Below are 22,820 nucleotides of genomic sequence, written 5' to 3'. Positions count from 1 at the left end.
GAACACCAGTGTTCTTCCATCCACAGTTGGACTGGTCTTGAATGAGTCTCCTAAAAACTCTACTTCAGTCTCCTGCTTTCCTTTGGCATAAAGAAGGTGATGGCAAACTGCACAATCTGTACCCTTTCCTGCCCAGAGAGGTTAGAGATGAAGCGGATTTATTGTTCCTGTGGTGATTATGTTGTGAGCACCTGCCCTTCTCAGGGAGGCTGGTGCTGCTTCTCATATTTTACAGCCAGAGAAGTGGTTATAAAATGTTTTGTTGGCAGTCTGGTAGCACAGCCTGTTTTCTAAGTCTGTTGGGTCATAGGTCTGCTCCTTTTGGTTTTGTAATTTCCCCTCAATGATGCAATGCGCAGGAGCTAAACTCTCCCAGCAGTGAAGAAGGGAACCACTGGGCTCTAAAAGTCACTTGAATGGTATAGAAGCTGTGCTCTTCTGTTGCCGTGTAGTAGAATAAATAGCCCTTTTGTTCATATAGCTTTTTTTATTATTAAATTTGTTGGGGTGACATTTGAAATTTGAAGAGGGTTAAAAGGCACAGCAACTGGGAGGCTGTAGCACTCCTTAGCAATTCCTTTGTGAGGGTCCCGCATCCTTCTCTGGATCCCTAATCCTCCAAGGGAAGAGCAGTTGTGTGCCAGATTAGGAGGAGAGGAAAAGTGCTCACCTTTTCCAGGCACAGAACCTCATCCTGGACCATCCCTGGTGAATGACAGCCACAAAGTGACCTACTGGGAAAAGTGTCATCCACTTGAGGCCTGGCTCTGCTTCCAACTGCACTTCCTAATTGGCCATCCATCTTATATCCCAGGGTAACAATTAACATATTAACATTTGCAATGTAGTGATATTTGGAATGGAGAAAAGGATAAAGTCCAGAAACCCTAACTTTGGAAAGTTTTACAGGGTAAAACAGTTCTTATTCCAGAATGATTATGGACATTCTGCCTCTAGGTGGGATTGTCTACCATATTGCCTGTCTAGCTTCTTCTTTTGCTGCCCTTAATATATAACTTTTATGGGGGAAAGAAATATATGGGCACAAGTTCAAAATGGTGTCAAGATTACTAAGCTTCCCAGTGCTTTTGTGTCACATACAAAACACTAATATTTTAATACATGGAACCATGATATATTTCTGTAGGGTTATTTATCATTGCTTGAGCTTGATTCCAAAACAGTATGCTCTGCCAGCATCCACACCAATACACCAACACAATCTGGAAAATACAAACTCCCAGTTCTAACTTACCCCATGATGGCGGGCAGCGACCCATCTGGCTTGGTGTCATCCAGGGTTATTGAAATTGGGGCCTCCTCATCTTCAATGATCATACAGCCACAGTAATCTTAACCAGGAGAAAATCAATGGGAAATTGAGACTGATTTCAGTAGAGATTTAGGTGGAAAATTATACATATATAAAAAACTATTTTGCTAAGAGGAAGGCAGCTTAAACTATTATTCTTGGCCCCAACCCTAGAAGCTATTTCCTATAGATACATACATTGTCTACACAAGACATCTGTTCACCCAGACACATGGGAAATGATGCATCTCGATGACCCTTACATAAACGTCATGTATGACTAATGCATGGCTAAAATTGTAAAATGGCCCTCAAGTCCTGGAATACATAGGGAAAGAGAAGGATATATTAGAAGAAATCACCCCTATAAACCCATAGAAGAAATACTTTGAGTATGAGCAAAAGGCTTATCAACAATAGCCACCATATCTGCCCAGACCCTGCCTCATTTAATCCTCACAATATTCCTGCAGTAGGTCTCATTGTTACTTACCATTTGACACAAAGAGACTGATGCTAAGAAAGGTGAAGTGTCACACCACAGGCCACACAGCTAGTAAGCAAGTGAAGCCCAGGAATGTGTGACTTCAAAGCAGTACTTTTTCATGGTGCCCCTTTGTCTCACTCTGTTCATAAAGAGTAAGTAGCAGAACATATGCCAGGAGCCAGGATAATGGTGGCCCTGCAACAGGTGGGATCTCTTCCTTCCCTTTCATTGTCAGCAAGTGCTCTTGAGGTCATTTTGTGTTGCCAGGGGCTATGAGGAGGTCAACCAAGACAGAATGAAATTTCTGATCCTTTCACTACCAATTTGAAAGCACTTATATTTTATTCTGTTCAGTGTCTAGTATAATGTTCCTAAAAGAAAAAGTGTGGTTCCTTCACTTAATACAATTTAAACATGAGTAAATGCAACCTACCCTTCTTCTTCCAAAAGGCCTCCTTGTAATACATCATGCATTTAATGATAGCACCCATTGGAAGACGCTGGATTAACTGGTTTCTCTCAGATGGCAGCTCGGGTCTGAAGTGGATCTTGGCCGTCAAAGTTGGAGGGATGGCACAAATTACGTATCTGCACTAAAACACAACAAACACAAAATACCACCTCAAACGTGAGTCACTGCATTTGCAGAGGGCATGAAACATCATATCTGTCATTTTGAATGACACAGAGCAGTACCAACATACAAAATGAGGCCTCTGTGAGGCAACAAAACAATAAGGCAGGTCAACCAAGTCTCATAATTTGGAAGACTGAGTTGGAAACATGCCAGCATTAATTATGCCACTGCTTGGATTATACTTGGTTAGAAACTGCAGAAGATACTAGGCCTATTTAATACATGCTCCTTTTGACTAAACTGAATTACCTCATAAACTTCATGATTCAATGTCTCTATGATGATCTTGTCACCTGACTGGTCAACAGAGGTGACAGGACACTTCAGCTTCACTCTGTCTCCGAGGAGGCTCATTATCCGTTCGCTCACTTGACCAGATCCACCTACAAACTTCCGTTCCTACAGGAGACAGCAGGCAGGGAGGGAAACATTATAAAAGCCCAAGGAACAAATATCATATTTGCCACTGATTGGAAAGTCACAGGCCATATCTCTACTCTCTGCACTCTTAACTGTTGGAAGAACTCATTAGAACAGAGGCAAAGTCTACCAAGAGACCTTGACCATCATGCTCTGCACAGTTTCTGGCAAAGATAAGGCATTACTAGGTTATAAAGTGACAGAATCAGAAGAAATGTTCCCCTATACCAGTGTGCCCTTGCCTGAATGCAAATATAACCAATCTGTGGGCTTTAAACGCCTAAGAGCAAAGTGCATGGGAAACAGAAGGTACTGTACATCTCTCCCAGGGGATGTGGGGTTTGCTTTTTTTAAAATTAATTATTTGTTTCTAGTTGTATTGAAATGGGGATTCAGTTTCTAACTCCGCTTGGTTTCTTAAAGCTCCAGCCAATGGGTTTCCAGGAAGATTAAAATGTTCTCTAAGAGAATAGGCTCATGGTGCTCTTAGAAATCATCTGGTCATTAGCAAATGATGTTCTAAGAATCTAAATCTCAGATATTGAGTAAATTTTTACAAAAATGTCTGGAAGTTTCAATAGGGGGCAGAGGGGTGAAAGCTAAGCACCTGCAGGTTCCTCCAGACATTGTTAAATAATTACCTTGAGCAACCATGTAAGACTATGAGCACTCGGTCCCACTGCAATCTGATGTATTCACCATGGAAATGGTCCTGGCTTAATCTAAGAAGGTAAGCCCTTAATACAATGCATTGCATCAGAACCAGGGGATATATTCAGTTCATTGCATAAGATTCTCTGAATGGTTAGAAATACATGTAGGTAGACTGAGGCACAGCCCAACATTTGACAGTCATGCAGTGACTTTTTATGCTTTTATAACTGGCTATTGTTCTAATTACACCGCCAAAGTTCTTTATAAAAATATTATCATACTAGTTCAGACCTACATTCATGATGTGTCTTTCCTCAAGAAACTGGGACCATTTAATTTATAATTTGACTTCTGTTTCCCAAGACTTACTTTGCATTTTAGTATAGTAGAAAGACCATGGACTATTTCCATCTTGTTCACTGTCCACCCCTCCATGTCTAGTATTGATTGAATTAAATTATTAAGGGATAAATCTAAGTTCTTTACAAAGATATTGTGATAATTGTTTAAAATCCATAATCTGAACTGTGCTTTCCAAAAGGTCGTGTAGGGTTTGGCTAGAAGTATATTGCCTCCTCTGAATGAGGAATATAAACACAAAATATGAAGCGAGATACGTCAGAAAGTAAAATAAAGGTTAAAAATAGTAATGTGTAATTTCTGCCTATAAGTAAAGACACAAAAAATGTAACTGTCTTACATTTGCTAAAGCTAAGGGTCAAATGGGCAATAACTCTTGGGGCCACAAGAACAACTTGGGGACTTATAGAGCTCTCCTAGTGATATGAAGCTGGGCAAATGCTAGTTGGCAGCAAAAATTTGGAATCCAAAATGTAAAATTTACTATTGAAATAGTGGGCATAAATTACTATGTGAATTAGAGGAAAGAAGAGTCACTTCCATTCTATAACAGTTAACATAAAAGAATAACAAACACAGAATGCGACAAAAAATTCTTACGTCTGGAACAGAGGATGACTAAGTACAATAATTTTACAAGTACAGTAGGCACCTCCTTCTCTGCGGGGGATATGTTCCAAGACGCCCAGTGGATACCTGAAACTTCAGATAGTACCAACCCTATACAGAGGGTGCCAAAAAACTGTATACACATTTTAAGAAGGGAAAACATTGCATTAAAATTATGCTGATGGTAACTGCTTTGAGTACTTCTTGTAATTGCAGAAGTCAAACGTGACTTGTATTCATCTTTTGCTATCGGTATATATTGAATATTACAATTTTAATATTTTCCTTTCTTAAAATGTGTATACAGTTTTTTGGCACCCTCTGTATATACTATGTTTTCTCCTATACATACACTTTATGGCTTCTCTTTGGCATATCTGAATTGCCAGCATTACTATAGTGCCATTTGAAGTAAAACAGACTTACTTGAACACAAGAACTGCGATACTGTGACAGTTGATTTGATAACTGATGGCTCTTAGTGACTCATGGGCAGGGAGCATCTACAGTGTGGATACACTGGACAAAAGGACGACTCATGTCCCAGGAAGGACAGAGCGGGAGGGTACGAGATTTCATCTCACTTCTCAGAATGGTACACAATTTAAACTTATAAATTGGTTATTTCTAGAATTTTCCATTTAATATTTTATGACCATGATTGACCACAGGTAACTGAAACCACTGAAAGAGAAACCGTGGATCGGGGTCGTGGGCAACTGAACTAGGAATTTTTGGAAATGAGTCATTTCAGTAATTTAGCTCCTCCTATATAAATGATTTATTTTACCTACCTCCAAAAGGAAAGAACTGAAATTCCAAAATCGAAATAATTCAAAATGAACTATTCTTTAGCTGTGAACTTATTTTCAGGAATGAGAAATTTTGTTTTCAGACGTTTTTTGAGATCATTTCAAGCTGCTAATTATTCATGTTTCAAAATATGGAAGCAATTATTAAGATGCTGATATGGGTGAGGGCAAAAAAACACAAATGAAGTTATATTTGAGAATGGACCCTCCATACCTGGCCCCCGTTGGTAATCGAGAATATCCGAGTGGTGCCACCACACTGCTTCACATACCACAAGAACCACAGGGCAGACACCTCGTGGGGCTCAGAGGTCACATTGATATTCACAAAGAGAGATGCAAACTGCTTAGCAGTCCTGGTCACAGAATAAGAGCAGATGTCAGAGGAAAACACATACATGCTTCACAGGACATCATCTTTTTAAAACACAATTTAGTATGGGTAGAAAACATTTCTATGGCTTTTCAAAGAAACCCATAAGCTAGCTCAATTTCTGAAGGAATGCATATTTTAACTCTTGGGAAAAATAAAGTTTCCTCTTGCTTTTAGAAAATTATGGGGTATCTCCAAATATGCTAATCCTGGTACAGTCTAAAGGGTCAATGTGAATCTCAGGGATAATTAAGGATATTTGTTCCCATTAATTTGGATAACCATCCTATATTCTCCACCTCCACTGCCCCACCCTTGTCGAGGTTACCACTGCCCGTCACCTGGGTTACAACAATCATAGCTCCTCATGGTCATCCCTACCTAGTCATCCTATATTTCCTCTTGATGTTTCTCTATATTATAGTCAATGAAGACATTAAACAGTCCAAAACTCAAAAACAAAACAAACAAACAAAAACCTACTCTGTGTAAAATCCTTCAATGGTCTTAATGGTAAAAGACAAAAGTCATAAATACGGCCAAATTTATCTTGCATCATCTGCTTCTCAACCACTTCTCCAAAATCCCATTACATCACTTTGTCATGGCATCTATATGATCCAGGGATACCATCCATACATTGAAACAAAATTGCTAATCTTCTAATGTCATGTGCTTTATAAGAGCTGTTCCCTATTCTCTCTACCTAGAAAATAACTTCCCCCAAACCATCCACTGTTGATAACTCAGACCGTTCACTGTGGTTTATATGGAAGATACCATATGCACATACCGTCCATTGTTCCTGTCTGGCCCCATCCACTGCTGCTCATTCCTAGAAGATACTATCCCCCCACACAATCAATCCCTTCTGTCAACCGTCCCCCTCCCCCAACAGTCACTGTGGGGCATTCCTGGATGATACCATTCCCTCACCTAAACTCTCTTTTTGTACCTCCCAAGTACTGTGGCTCATTCCTGGAAGATACCATTCCCTGTACCACCTACCCTTCACCTATCCACATGGACTGTGGTTTATTCCTAAAAATTACCATCACCCACACCATCCAATCTTCCTGTTTCCCTCACCATGCAGCAGCTCATTCCTGGAAAATACAATTCCCCTACACCATCCATCTTTCTTGTCCCCCCCATCCACTATGCCTCATTCCTAGAAAGTACCATCCCTACACACCACCCATCTTTCCTATCTCCCCCATTCACAGTGGCTCATTCCTGAAAGATGACATCCTCTCACACCATCCACTCTTCTTGTTGGCCCATCAACTGAATCATTCCTGGAAAATACCATTCTCCCACAACAACTATTATTTCTGTCTCCCCCAACCCACTGTGACACAATCTTGGAAGATACCATCCCCACACACTAGCCATCTCTTAGGCTCCCAATATCCACTGTGGCTGACTCCTGCAAGACACCATCCCTCCACACCATTCATCCTCCAATCTTGTCTCCATATCAACTTGCTCATTTCTGGAAGATACCATTATCCCAACTATCCATTGTTCCTGTCTCCCCTCATCCACTATGCCTCATTCCTGGAAGATACCATCTGCACACACCATCCAACTTTCCTGTCTCCCGCAATACAACATTGCTCAATCCTAGAAAATATCATCTGCCCTACCCATCATCTATCCTTCTTGTCTCCCCCCGTCAATGTAGCACATGGCTGGATGATACCATTCCCTCACATAACTTTTTTTTCTCTCCCAATCCACTGTGGCTCATTACTGGAAGATACCATCCCCACACACCACCCATCTCTTATAGCTCTCTATATCCACTGTGGCTCACTCCTGGAAGATATCATGCACCCATACTATCGAGTCTTCCTCTCTCTCCCCATATCCACTAACTCAATCCTGGAACATACCATTCCCTCATTCCTGGAAAATACCATCTCCTCACTCCATCCAGTCTTCCTATATCCTCCATCCCATTCATTAGTACATTCTTTGAAGATACCATCTCCTCACAAAACCTCTTTTCGTCCCTCCCATTCACTGTGGCTCATTCCTTGATGATAACATCCCTTCTACTATCTAGCCTCCCTCTCTCCCCATGGACTGTGGCTGATTCCTGGAAAATACCATCTGCACACAATATCTATCTTTTAAGTCTTCCCCCCATCCACTATGATTCATTCCTAGAAGATCCCATCCCTTCATACCATCCATTGTCCACTTTTCTTGTCTCCGTATCAACTTGCTCATTTCTGAAAAATAGGATTCTCTCACACCATCCATTTTTCCTGTCTTGACCCATCCACTGTGGTTCACTGCTGCAAATACCATCTAAACACATATTCCATCTCTTATGTCTACCCTTAACCACTGTGGCTCATTCCTGGAAGATACCATCCCCTCATACCATCAATCATTTCTGTCTTCCCCCTCCCCATGTCACTGTAGAGCATTCCTGGATGATACAATCCCCTCACATAAATTCTCTTTTGTACGTCCCCATACCCTGTGGCTCATTCCTGGAAGATACCATGCCCCCACAACAACCATTGTTCCTGTCTCCCCCAACGTGCTATGACACACTCTTGGAAGATACCATCCCCACACACTAGCCATCTCTTAGGCTCCCTATATTCACTGTGGCTGACTCCTACTCCTGCAAGACACCATCCCTCCGCACCATTCATCCCTAACTCTTGTCTCATATCAACTTGCTCATTTCTGGAAGATACCATTATCCCAACTATCCATTGTTCCTGTCTCCCCTCATCCACTATGCCTCATTCCTGGAAGATACCATCTGAACACACAATCCATCTTTCCTGTCTCCCACAATACAATGTTGCTCAATCCTAGAAGATATCATCTGCCCTACCCATCATCTATCCGTCCTGTTTCCCCATCCCAAAGTCAATGTAGCACATGGCTGGATAATACCATCCCCTCACATAACCTTTTTGTCTCTCCCAATCCACTGTGGCTCATTACTAGAAGATACCATCTGCACACACCATCCATCTTTTATGTCTTCCATCAACTATGACTCATTCCTGGAAGTTACCATCTCTCCATAGCATCCACCCTCTACTCCTTGCCTCCACATCAACTGGCTCATTACTGGAAAATACCATTCTCCTACACCATCTATTGTTCCTATTTCGACCCACCCACTGTGGCTCATTGCTGCAAACACCATTTAAACACATATTCCATCTCTTATGTTTCCCCCTAACCACTGTGTCTCATTCCTAGAATATACCATCCCCTACAGCATCTAGCTTTCTTCTCTCCCCATGGATTGTGGTTTATTCCTGGAAAATAGTATTCCCCCACACTATCCATCTTTCCTGTCCTCCCCCATCTACTATGCTTCATTCCTGGAAGATACCATTGCCCTCACTCCATCCAGTCTTCCTGTGTCCTCCATCCCATTCATTAGTACATTCTTCGAAGATACCATCTCCTCATATAACCATTTTTTGTCCCTCCCTTCTACTGTGGCTCACTCCCGGACGATACCATCCTCCCACACCATCTAGTTTTCTTATGTCCCCCACCCCTATCCACTAGCTCATTCCTGGAAGATAGTATCCCCTCATTCTTCTTTTCTGTCTTCCCCCATCCACTGTGGCTCATTCTTGGAAGATACCATTCACACACACCATCCGTCTCTCATGCCCCCCCTTCTACTGTGGCTCATTCCTAAAATACACCATTTGCACCCTTCTTGTCTCCCCCCATCCTCTGTCACTCATTCCCAGAACATGCTGTTTTCTAAAATCATCCATCTTTCTTTTATTCTTATCCACTATGGAGCATTCCTGGAATATACCATACCCCCAGACCTTCCACCCTTCTTTGTCTCCTCCCACCCTCTGTGGCTTATTTTTAGTTGATGCTCCAACTTTTTAGTTTCTGTTTAGAGATCGCTTCATTAAAGAATATCTCTTTTGTTCTCTGACATTTCAGGTTCACTGTTACAGTCACTCTCCTAGCATTACACATTTTTTTCTGTAATGCCAGTCTCCTGCTAGAAGAATATAAACTCCTTGAGGGTATGGGCCTTGTTTAACAAATTCACCACAATTCCTCAGTGGTTAGTACAATGCCTTCACATAGCAGCCCCAAAATAGTGACTGAAGGATCTGTAAGTAACTCAGCTAATAACACAGATTCTCTCTGAAAACGTATTATTTATATTTTTTGTTAAAGTAAACTAGTGTCCCCCCAGTCTCATATTTTTATATGTATTTAGAATTACTTTAATATCTTTCCAACCTGCTTCTGTAGCTGAACTCTATATAATCTGAAAACACAGTTACTTGTTTTATTGTAAATCGCAAGACTCTTTCATTAGAAAAAGTTCTACTTCATTCACCTACTTTCTCCTTATGTTTTAGATTAATTTTATGTTCAAACCTGGTATGAAATCTTTAAAGTGCCCACAAAGTTGCTACTGACTGAAAGACCGTTAGGTTTCCTCTTAACGTTTTTCCTATAACTTATAAAGAAAAGAAATTTACAGTTCAAGATAGGATAGAAAGGATCAGAAGGGAAGATAAAAAGTAAATTTTAAATAGTCAAGATTACTTTGTCCAGCAGATTTTATCAATGAGATCTTTCATTGTCATCCGGTCCCATTCTTCAGCATGTGGGGCATCCCATGGTGCATCAGCTGGAATCTGCAGAGAAAGAAGAGTCCATATCCAGGTGTGATGGGTCACTGCCGACTGCCCTGCCAAGATGCCCTAAGAAGAACCTCTGAAAACGGGTCTTTCTGTCCATGTTGGAATGTGTGATTGGCATACAATTCAATGTATAGATAGTGGTGAGGTGGATATGGATAGTTCTTTGGATTCTATGTCTCAATGCTGTTGTAATAATAATACTAATAATAGCAGCAACATATAAATGCATATAAATATGTAATATGGAGATCTAAATCAATAATTTTTGATGATGATGATAATTATTATTATTACTGAAAGCAAACACCCATTTTAAGTCATCAATTTGAGTCTGAGAAAGCGATGTTATAGAGTCTGAGGCTAAATTACAAACCTTGGTAGAAACGAATCTTTCTTTCCTTTACTGCTAAAGTGGCATCTCATATGGGTAAGACAACTATAAGTAGGGGACCTGGCAAAAACACATGACATAATTTCTCATTGGTATAGATTGGAAAGCACACAGGCATTAGTATCAGACAGATGTGAGTTTGAATCCTGGTTCCCCTGATGTGTGGTCTTAGGGAAATCACATAACCTCTTGGCACTCGTTTTCTTCATTTGTAAAGCAGAAATACTACCAATTTGGCAGAGTTGTTGGGTGCATTGGAAATGATATGCAGCATTGTCCGGAACACTGTTCCCTGCACTGTGGAAGGTTAGTAAACAGCTGCTATTGTTATTTCAGAAACAGGTCATGTGCAAGCTGAACACACTTTACCTCCTTTCCCATATTATCCATTGTCCGCCAGAGATTGTTGTAATCCAGATATGCAATGGGGTTCCATACTGGAGGGAAGGCACCTCGAAATGGGTAAGTTCTCCCCTATAACATAGAAATAAAGGATAATGCCTTAAATTAGGATGGCATTCTAAAAAAAATCCCAAACCAACCAACCTAAGAGCAATTTTCAAAGTAACAGGATTCTCTACTGTGTTAAAAGTATCCCCTTTGATGTAGTCAATGTATTTTACCTATACAGGCCCAAAATTTCAATAAAAATTGGCAAAACTTCCCTGGTATCTGTTACCTGCTTTTAATTTATAGGACATAATAGATTTGAACTTATTCTGCTTATGTAGAAAAAATATATAAACATAGCTCATCCTAGTGTCTAATGCTACAATATTCTCAACTCCTGAATTCCTAATTAACCTCTTTGAAGGATGTTCCTACTCACATGAGAGCAAGATGATGACTATCTTTGGCCCACATAGAGGACTGGAATAACAAAGCACAATACCTCAGACTGTGTTTTAAAGTTCACACAGGCTAAACACAGACTGGCTAGATGACAGACCGTACCCAAAGTCAAGAATCAAAATATATGAAAAATGGTATAATGAGTATTTGCCATTTTTGGTTGCCCAGCATCCATTCCCCTTTCCTAGTAGTACCTTGGTTTCTTCTTGGGAAACTGCCTCTCCTCCTCTGCAGATAGATGTGTTTTTACCATCTCCCATTACAGCAGGTAATAGGCTAGATACTTTGTCTCCCCTCTGGCTCCTGGTGCAGCCAGGCTGTGAGCCTGTGATTTGAGCTTGGCCAATCACACACTCAGAGGACTCAGACCCAGGAATAGGTCACCCAGGGACAGAAGAAGGTTGACTCTTCGTTGTCTTTCCCCATGGCAGCATGCTGAGCAGGTGCTTTGTGCTATAAAGATCATGGTTATGGTTCTTGCCTCCAACTTGCAAGAGCTCCCCTGGTCTCTGCCTGTTCTCAAGTGTGGCCCTCCAGTCTCTCATCAATTTTGTGGGCCCTGATACCCTTTCAGTAAATCTTTTGTTAGCCTGAGTTGGTTTCTATTGCTTGGTACCAAGACCTCTAACACAGAGAGAGCTGATTATTAGCCACCATTTACTTCATTTCAGTTGTGTGACAGGCGCTGTGCTATGCAAATCCAGGGGTGAGGGGAGAGTGAATCCTAGGAAAAGAGATCAGGTCTGGGTCGTTTCTAAGGCCTTATTTCCTAGTTTAATTCTTTTTTATTTAAGAATAAAACATCTTGTAAATCTTCATAAGGTTGCAATACTGTCTACTAACACAATTTTGCATGAGAGTCTGGTTTTTTATCAAATAAAAACATATTTGATATTTGTAGAAAGCCTACTATGTGCATTGCATGACATTGAGAGCTGTGTTAGATTTTTCAAAATGGCTAAAGCAAAACTCTTGACCATCAAAGCAGGGACACAGGACATAACAGCATTTGCATTCGTGTGTGCACACTTGCAAGCATGTGCACACACACACACTCCAACTGAGTACAAATATATGGCAACCATTAAGTGACAAAGAAATAATTTTCCCTTCCACAGTAGCAAATTCAAATAACCTTGACAGAATATATGATCTGATTTCTTACCTGAAAATGCTATGTTGTAACATTGTAATACAACTTTTTGAGTCTCCAAATCCTTTATCATCATCACTATCACCATCACCACGTTACTAATATTTATTAAGATCTTTCTTCATGCCTAGCACTGGCCTAAGCTCTTCATTTGCATTATCTCATGTAATGCTTACCTCAACCCTGGGAGGCAAGCACTATAAATATTTCCATTAAATATTTGAGGAAACTAAAATCCAGGGATATTAGCTAGAAAATATAACAGAAGTTTCCTGCTCCTAAAGGCTTTGCTCATAAACATTAAGTTTTATGGCCTCTCATATGGTTGTGATGGAAAGCTGAGATAGGCTTGTTCTAGGGACATCTTAAACTTCCCAACTAAAAGAGAGAGAATTTTGAAATGTGAAACTTATAAAACTTCCACTCACATCTTTTATTTTTTCTAAGGAGTAAAAATGGGACTAAAAAGCACTGGGGTGTAAGGTGACTGCTGAGGAAACAGGGTCAACTTTGGAAAATGTTGAAACATGTTCTGAGAGCAATGGACAGAGACATTTTACACAGAACACAAAAATACGGTAGCTATGGAAAGGTGAGAGACCGAGGTTAAGTAATAGCTCAGAGACAGCCTTCAGAGCAGCTGGTTCTTGTTATAATCCTTCCCTTAATTGAAACTGGGAAAAATCTACATTTTCCCCTATGTTTATACTCAAGTAATAGTCTCATACAAAACTGATCTTTGCTTTAAAAAATATTTTAAAAATTAAATATGCTCATCATCTGGGGGCATTAAGAAAAGTAAGGGGGGTGGGGGGTGGGGGGTTGGAGATGAGGGTAAGGGGGATCGAATATATGGTGATGGAAGGAGAACTGACTCTGGGTGATGAACACACAATGGGATTTATAGATGATGTAATACAGAATTGTACACCTGAAATCTATGTAATTTTACTAACAATTGTCACCCCAATAAATTTAATAAAATAAAATTTAAAAAAAGAAAGAAAAGTATTATAAATATAATTCAAAACAACGTGTCTCACATTCCTAATGTAGCTCTTCTCAGGACTATGCCAGCCACAGTATGATTTCACACAAGGTCCTAAAGACCCCATAATCTGAGCTTTGATAAACAGAGGTGGCACGAGAAGTAAAAAGTTCAGCGAGAGAGGAGTCTAGCCTGGTAATGTTTTTAGTCATGGAAGCCATGGAATATTCTAAGAAGATCATAAAGACCCAAACATTTTTTAAAAATGTTAATTTTTATCCTGTTGACAGAGGCACCAAGTTAATAAAGGGATTTCATTAATTAGTTTCATTCTTAGCATTTTCTGGCTTCTCTGCACTTATTCCACAGAAAACCTAAATTTGCTAAAGAAATGTGTGTGTGTGTGTGTGTGTGTGTGTGTGTGTGTGTGTGTATAAACAGGCACTTACATGTCATCTCTTCCTTTCTCACAAGCCTCTGGAAGGCTTATTCCCTCCATGGGCTGCTTCTAAACTACCTGTAGATAACTCGGGACTACTTTTTGTGTGTGTGAACCCCCAAAGAAGTGCAGCGAGAGGGCCTGGAGATAGGATGTCTCTTGGCTGAAAACTGCCTGCTTACCAGACCTCCTCAGTCTCTTAAATGTACTAATCCCATAGTTTCCTCACAAAGGTGTCAGCAGTTTCTCAATCTTAAATCACTTATCAGCAGAAATGCCTTTATGACTTAAGAGTGAGGCAGGAACTCTAGGAATACTTCCAAATGGTTACTGCTGTTTAAAAATAAAAGGAAAAAAATCTTGAGTAAAGGTCAAGTCCATTTTGTGCCTATACTCTGAAACCTTCCTACCTTTCCAAAGTAGCCTTTAATCTTAAAGGATAATATCTTTGACATAGCAGAAATTGTTGATGTCAAGTAGAACTCAATGTCCCTGGAACTGTGCCCAAAATACTTAAGTCCCTTTTAGAAACCACATCCTCAATCTACCAATGTTCATAATAATGAGAGACTATTCCAGATGAGGACAGTTTATGGCTCCCACATAATTTTTCATTGTTGGTCATATAAGATAAACCAAGTTTATAGTAAGCAAGTAGTACTTACTGATAGGCATGTTAGAGACTTTCTTCTCTCTCTATTTTTATATTTTAGTTAAACAAAAGGAAGTGAGTGTTATTAAAGAATATAATGGGGAACTGAGGAAAGCTGCCAAATATTTTTCTTTAATCATCTAAAAAATAAACAGACATGTTCTGGATTGGTTGAGCAACATGTCTGTCCAACCCATATGAATTCCATGGCACCCCTCTAGTCCCACTGTTTTATGACAAACCTGTAAGAGAAATCTTTTGGTGGTTTCTTTTCTATAGTTCATAATAATGCTTTAAATAAAGAAATCATCTTTTAAAAGACCCATTAAATAGGATAGCAATACTGTGTTGTATTAGTAGTTAAAAAAACAATTTTCTTCCTCTTTCCAAATGCAGGTAGCCAAATTCCCTTCAAACATAAACAGTTCTACTCTACCTAGAAAAAGCTATTATATTCGACATGGAAAAATCTATCCCATTGGAATGTGCTGGTTCTCCCAAGTCTTCCTCTAGTTCCTATCTTTGCAAGACCCTGTCTTCTCCCATCTACTGACTCCCCCAGGGCCTGATCCCCAGCCTTTTCCTTTTCTCTCTGCCCACCCATTTCCCTGTGGAACTCATCCAACATCTGGGTTTGTTATTATATTTGCATAGTCTTATGGTTTGCATTTGCATGCTTCTGCTCCCTCTATATTTATGAGTACTAACAAATTGTTATCTATAACCTCTCACACAACTTCAAGGGCTAGCAGCATGTTCCTGAGTGTTTGTTCATGACCTGATATTTCATCTTATTCTTAGCCTCCTCTTTCAGGACTTGCACAGCATCAGCTAACACAGTGGGCACTTGAGTTATACAGTCCCGTCTTTGTAAAACGAGAACTATTAAGCTCTGGTATAATTGATAACACATCATCAAGAATGAAAGGTTTCAAATAGTTATGCCATCTTTCCCAAGGGATCCTAGTTATATAGAGAAATCACAAACAAAGCAATTACGATAGAAACAATATGTGTTCTTCTGGAGGCTCTTGGGTAAGTAAAGATAATTGACAGAGCATTAAAAAAATATTTTTCTGACTCTGGGTGGTGAACACACAATGTGATTTATAGATGATGTAATACAAAATTGTACACCTGAAATCTCTTTAACTTTACTAACAATTGTCACTCCAATAAAATTTAATTAAAAAATAAATATTTTTCCTCGTTCACATATGCCATTGACTCAGGAGAAACAGGCAATTAAAAAAAAAAAGATGAAAATGTTACACTGTGAGGACGAGTGGCTGTTTTTCTTTAACAGCTTTAAGATATTCACATGCTTTATAATCCATCCATTTAAAGTGTAAAATTCAATGGTTTTTGGTATATTTACAGAGTTGTGCAATCATCACTACATTTAATTTTAGAACACTTTTGCCACCCCAAGAAGAAACCCTTACTCATTAATAGTCACTCTCCATTCTCCCCTACCCTATTTTGAAGAACTGTCAAACTATTTTTCAAAGCAGTTGCACCATTTTACATTCCCACCAGCAATGTATGAGGGTTCCAATATCTCCACATCCTCACCAATACTTGTTATTGTCTGTTTTTTGTTTGTTTGTTTTTTATAGCCATCTTGGTGGGTGCGAAGTGGTATCTCTTTGTCGTTTTAACTTGCATTTCCCTAATGACTAATGATGGCCAAAGTCAAATCAGTATTGATTAATGGATGGTCATGTTGCTGAACTCATCCTTGATGCCATGACATTTTTTATGTGAGCACACTGAGCAAGTGACAATGGAAAGAGATGGTATGATGGCTTTGTAGTGTGTCAAATTGTTCAGGCTGAACTAGATTTTCCAGAACTTTGTTTCCTATGTATTTCTGGTTAGGGTAGGTCACAAGAAAGATTCTTATGGGAGATTTAGGGAGCAAAAGTGAAGCAGCATTCATTTTGTAGTTCATAAACATTGTTGCTCATCCTCATGGCACAAGATAGTGGCCCATGGCACCTTGCCATTTTCTATCCTGCATTAAACTGATTTATGTACATATTCTACTTTCCTGACTTAGTTTCAACACACCTGAAAACAAGGATTATGCCTCACATAGGTTCTAATCTCCTATATTGCCTTGTGAGTACCAAGGTTCCAATAAATGTTCATTAAATGAAGAAATAAGAGGAGGGATGGAATTCTTGCTTTTATAGCCCATCTTGTATCACATCTAGCTCTCCCAGGCTCCAGAAAGGGTCCAGTCTTTTTCTATGCAAATGACTCCCTCTTTTCCCAACTCAGACAAGACTTTCTAATGAATGCCAATTTAACACTAACATTAATATCAGTCCCACAAACATACCTTTTCTAAAATAGCCATAATCGATATTATCATCAAATTTAGTATAACTCACTATTTGTAAGGTACTGTGTGGAAAAGAAATAAATGGAAGACTCAGTCCCTTAGGAAACCTAAACCTCTAAAAACATTTCCCATGTTAGCATTTCTCATTCTGATCTTCACGGATGCTATATGAAAATGGGTTCCATGGTCATAAATCTGGGAAATCCTGGCTTATAGTTAAACAGCTTTTTTTTTTTCTTTTTTACTGCCAGTCGTCATAAGACTCGTAATTTACTAATGGACATCTTGGCTCTCAAAGACAGAATATGGAACATTTCCAAAATTTATCTGATCAACAAACCTTCTCTTTGGCAAAGAACTTTCAGGATTAATGTTGCTTAGAAAATATTCCCTTAGGCATTCTTTCTTTGTATTCTGGCTGACACTGGCAGGGGTCAGAGAAAACATGGGAAAACATGAGCTAGAAAGAGGAGCTCCGATAACTAGCGTTATTTTCCAAATGCTACAAGTGGAAATATATTCTTACATGTACCTCTCCTGGACAACAGGGTACATCGTCCCACAAGACTGAGTCGAATAGGAAAACAAAATGAAATCACTTGCACATCTAGCTAAGACTGCAAGTACTCTGTGCTCAGTCTCGGGCCTGGGCCTCTACCCCTTGGAACTAGGCAGTAGTTCCAAGTAGTTACGTCAGAACAGGTCGAGAGGGTCAAGGGCAAAGCAGAACTTCTTGCCACATAAGTTATTGACTGAATGCATTCGTCTAGTGTATCCTAGTGACTGGGCAGAAGCAGCCGGGTCCCTCTACTGGATGGATTTACCTCAGTGATGGCTCCTGTAAATATAATGGTGAAGACACAGGGGGAAGGAGGGTGGACTAGGAGCCATCAGATTCTTAGCACCACCTTCCCAACATTTGTACATCAGAAAAGTATTTTTTTAAAAAATCTACATATTAGAAAAAGTCAGGACTTCTTTGGTGGGTGCCAAATAATTATGTAGATTGGCAACTGCACTTATGTCTGTACTTTGGCAAACACATCAAATTAAATCTCAGCCTGAGGTTCACTGTGTATCATTTGAGCCTGACAAATTACATGAGAGCTTTGGGAATGAACGGAAATGGACTAGCAGTTCAGTAATTGTTGTTTGTTTGAAAAACCTGACATGAGAAAAGTCTTTTAAATGAAAAGGACTCAGTTCCACAGCTTTCAGGATCAAAGTGTTCATTACATTTCACTATAATTAACACTCAAATTTTCTGTGATTCCACCTAGAATTTTCTGCCCCTAACTGCATTAAGCCCAAACACAAAGCAAAAAAAATAAATAAATAAAATGAAATGCTATGAAAACAGTACCGGACTGCTAAAATACCAAGTATCAACATTATTATCATTATTTGTCTCTTTTCAGTTTCAAGTTCTGTGTTTGCTAAGGTTAGTTGTCAACTAGGTTTTCACATCTATCTGTGTGTCTGTCTGTCTGTGTCTCTCTCTCTTTCACTTCTGTTGGACCCTGAACCAAATACTTGCATTCTAACTACTTTCTCCCATCTCTGAAGTAAGGATAACTGTCAATTACTAAAACTCTGAGGTCCACTAGGTTTTCAAAAGGTATTTGTTCATTTAGTTTGACACAGAAGTGAAAAGGCTTGGAGTACACACCTGAGACAGAGGGCTATATAGCAGCATCAGATCTGTTAAGTGGCAAGACAAGGCAACAACAGAAAAGATTTTCTCACTGGTCAGTGTGCTCATGGGACTGTGGAACTTCCCTTCTTAACAAAGTGCCCAGAATTGACAAGGTATGGGATTTATAGGACATTAGAGGGTTTTTCAGGTTTCAACTGTTCGAAGGCTATTCTACAAGTCTGATAATTCAGGACTAATGATTAAGCCTTTGGTTGGGGAAGTGGGTGCATGTTCTGGGGTAGGGGTAGGGGCTCCAGAAGGAGGAAATAAGGAGGAAGTAGAAAGCAAGGAGGGGGGAGGAAGGAGGAGATTTTAACTTCAAATTGGCAACTACATTCTAACCTGAAAGGTCAAAACCTCCAGGAGTTGGGTTGTCACGAAGATTAGAGCAATTTGTCTTGAGAAAGCTGCTTATGAAATGTTTTATTCCATTCACAAGTTTCTTTTTGCCATTAGCCAAAAGGTCGAGGCCCTACTTGAGGAGGTGATTGAAAAGTTCCATAGCCTTAGTGAGAGAAATCCTTTGTGTGTGACCTAAACCCCTTTTTATGCTGCCACTGAAGGTCAATCCAAAGCAGGAGGGTGACCATAGACTACTTCTCAATAAATGGTTAGGAAACAATTTCTGTAGTAATTAACTCCCCATTGAAAATTAATGGAAGGAAGACAAAAAGAGTTCTGTGGATGGATGATGGTAGCACAACAATGTGAATGAAATTAATGTCACTGAATGTACTCAATGTCACTCGATTATATACCTAAATATGGTTAAGATGGCAAATTTTATGTCATGTGTATTTTACCACAATTTTTTAAAAGAAAAAATAAATGGAAGGAAAATATCCAATAATTAACCTAACTTTGCTACATATTGGGTGCCACTTCAACTGAGTAGAAACTTTATTCTCTTAGAAACTAAATCAGAGACTTAGCCCTGAAAGTTTATAGGGAAAAGAAAGGAGCCTTTTGAGAGAAAATGGCTAATGCTGACCTAGCTTTCTAAACAGTACAAGGTTTTAAGAGTAATTTCTGTCATTAAGTTTTCCTGTGACCCACAAGAAGTAGATTAAGTCTTTCTAAAATGGAGGGGGGAGAAAGAAAGGACATTACTAAAAATTATGTTTTACAAGCTACGTCAATATATCTTTATACTGCATACTTGGTAGATCAAAGTAAAAATATGTAAACATTTTGTTTCTCTGCTTTTAAAAACTTACGTGTAATTGTAATTTAGAGAAAAAAAAGAATAATCCCTCTTGCATTACCTCATTTCTACAATCAAAACAGAATTTCTCATCATAAGCACAGGCCCATTACCACTTGCTTGTCCTTACCTAATTGTCTTTTTATCATCTTCTACCCTGATTTGTAGAAATTATTTTAAATCCTTTTTTCTTTCTTTTTTAAACCAGGCAGGGTATAATGGCATAAAATAAAATACTCACTGCAATATACTTTGACTAATAAGTTTACATAAATGATTTACCAGAAAGAATATATAGCCAACAATTCCAAACCACGCCTTAGGCCTTTGGACTTAGTATTTTGACACAATAATAGAATCTATCTGTAGTCTTCAGCCAGCTGAGCCTAACTGGGGTGCCTTGGGGGTTGCTCAGGTGTCAGGCGCTCACTGAAGGCCAGAGTGACTACAGAGCTACAACTCAGGGTACGAGAAAGAAGCCACTGTGGTGCATGGCATCACATATGGCTCCCAAGCATACACCCCAGGTCCACAGGAGCCCCTGACAAAGTGGAAGGTAACTTGTCACATCTTGGAGCAGTTTATTAGAGGGGTTCACAATTTGACTTTCTGCCCATGGAATAAGGAACATTGTGATGTAGCCCACAGAACCCTGATCTTAAGAGCTAGAAAGCCTCACTTTGGCTCCTAAACTCTCAGAGGCTCATTTTTCTCATCTGTAAGATGGGGGGAAATAATGCTTATTATTTCATAGGATCATTGGGAAGCTCAAATGAGGCAGAACATGTGTAGGTACATTACAAATAGAATGCAATAGAAACGCATGGAGTCAGGTGAAATGAATTTAGGTGACTAACAGAAAGGAGAGAAAGACATGACAAGTAGCATCCCTACAAGTGCCTAACACCTTTGGCTTCTAGAGAGGGATTAAAAGTAAAACTTTCTTTGAAGACAAAAGAAACAACCTCTGTGAGCTGATATGGAAAGGTGTTAAAAGTAGCTTAAAAACAAATATCCTTAATCCAAAAGAAACACACTATTATAAGCAAGGGGTCAAAGATACAGTTATACCTGGCAAACATTAAGACAAACAACCCAAAAAAAACACCCCACAAAAACACATCCTCTGCTTTCAACATAGCCTGCTGGCTCAACCAAAGTTCACCTCTTAGCAACAACAAAAATATTACTTAGTATTCCAGAACACACATAATCTGTAAAGCCTTTGATTTCACTCGTTGGCATAAAAACCTGGGACGACTAGAACAACTACAAGGAAAAATTGCTTGCTGAGCTGTTACTATCAGGGAAGCCAATGTTGTTTCAAATAAATCTTTATCACACCATTCTCTAAAAACAAATGTGTGGTATATATTTATAGTCTCTAATTTTATTTAGAGAAGATGTGAAAAGCAGGGAGAAAGTGAGAATGCGTGAATATGCCAATTTCTCCTTCAAAGCAGCTCCTGCAAAATGCCTCATTCAGTGTTCTCTGTCTCCAGATCCTACCTGCATTATTATGATCTGGAGGAACTGATGAAAAGCAAAAAAAAAAAAAAAAAGAAGAAGAAGAAGAAGAAGAAGAAAAGAATCAAGCATTTCTCCTTTCCTTACCCAAGACTTGGCACTGCAAAATTTAACAAAATGTCTCCACAACCCACTGAAACCCACTCATAAAACAATCCTAATGATGGTGCATCTTATTTACTAATTCAAGTAATGACTCAATCAATCCAAGAGGCATTCAAGTCCACCTGCTTCCCTTACACCACCCAAAGAAAAAGAACCAATTAAGAAGACATTTTAAGCATATCTAGCTGATCCCACTTCAAATTCACCTTTTAGGTTAAAGTCATATTATTAATTTATATTAATTTCACAAATCAGAGATAATCTCCCAAATAAAGCTATATCAAATTCACAACATTCATAAAACCTGTTCACTGTCGAAACCAGTCAAGAAACTATTATGTAAGAATCAGGATCTACTAAACCAGAATTAGAATAGGGATTCTATTCACAAGATTCATGAAGGACAGACATGTTAACTAGTATTATTTATTTATTATTATAGTTTACTTGTCTCCTTCCTTTAGATGGCAAGCTCCATATGAGCAGACCGTTTGATCATGGGCCCACCACTCTATTTCCAGCCTAGAACAGTATCTGATCCAGAGTAGATTGCCCAGTATGTATTTATTGAATGGATGAATGCATTTAGCATAATGATGTGAATCTTCTATGACTAAAGTACATAGACATAGCCTCTTGCGGAAGGGACAGGGTGGTAAACACCACGAAACATCTGTGCCCAGGGCTCAGCTCAGAGGCTCAGGCTTCGGACTCCACCTGGTCATGTCAAAACTTGCACGGTAAACACAAGCTAGCAAAGGTCAAGAATAGTTCTTTGGTGCATACTATGTACATCATCCTAGAGTAGGTTGAAACTGGATGCACTACAGCTTGCTGACAGAAGAAATAACTGAGGCATTCTTTAAAGCTGCATGTTGAGAAAATAGAAGAGCTGAAGCAATCCGGATCATTAAGAATACTGCTTTGTTAAATTAGACAGTGGCAATCTTCCAGTGATTCAGCCACTTCATTATGGTGTTATTTACTGAAAAGAATGCACTGTATTATACTACAGAAGCCAGGGTTGTCATGAGAGATAATGCAATTTGCATTATTAACCCAATACACTGTCGTGTTGGGAAAAAGTCCATTTTTTCCCTAGAAGAGGACAGAACAGTAAGGG

General features: G+C 39.3%; 1 protein-coding gene across 1 annotated transcript in view; it reads right to left on the bottom strand.

Moving 5' to 3' along the window:
• LOC109438127 (amine oxidase [flavin-containing] A) overlaps positions 1–22,820 on the bottom strand; it is a 59,078-nt gene that overhangs the window by 14,323 nt on the left and 21,935 nt on the right. Inside the window, exons 4-9 of the mRNA XM_019717753.3 lie at positions 11,101–11,205; positions 10,243–10,334; positions 5,506–5,647; positions 2,686–2,835; positions 2,233–2,392; positions 1,256–1,352 (exon numbers count right to left, since the gene is read on the bottom strand). Of these exons, the coding sequence (XP_019573312.3) occupies positions 1,256–1,352; positions 2,233–2,392; positions 2,686–2,835; positions 5,506–5,647; positions 10,243–10,334; positions 11,101–11,205 (746 nt within the window). The remainder of the gene's footprint in view (positions 1–1,255; positions 1,353–2,232; positions 2,393–2,685; positions 2,836–5,505; positions 5,648–10,242; positions 10,335–11,100; positions 11,206–22,820) is intronic.

Source organism: Rhinolophus sinicus, chromosome 18, assembly GCF_057876585.1.
Source record: "Rhinolophus sinicus isolate RSI-liver-muscle chromosome 18, RSI-T2T, whole genome shotgun sequence".
Classification (NCBI taxonomy): domain Eukaryota; kingdom Metazoa; phylum Chordata; class Mammalia; order Chiroptera; family Rhinolophidae; genus Rhinolophus; species Rhinolophus sinicus.
This window is presented reverse-complemented; position numbering and strand designations above follow the sequence as displayed.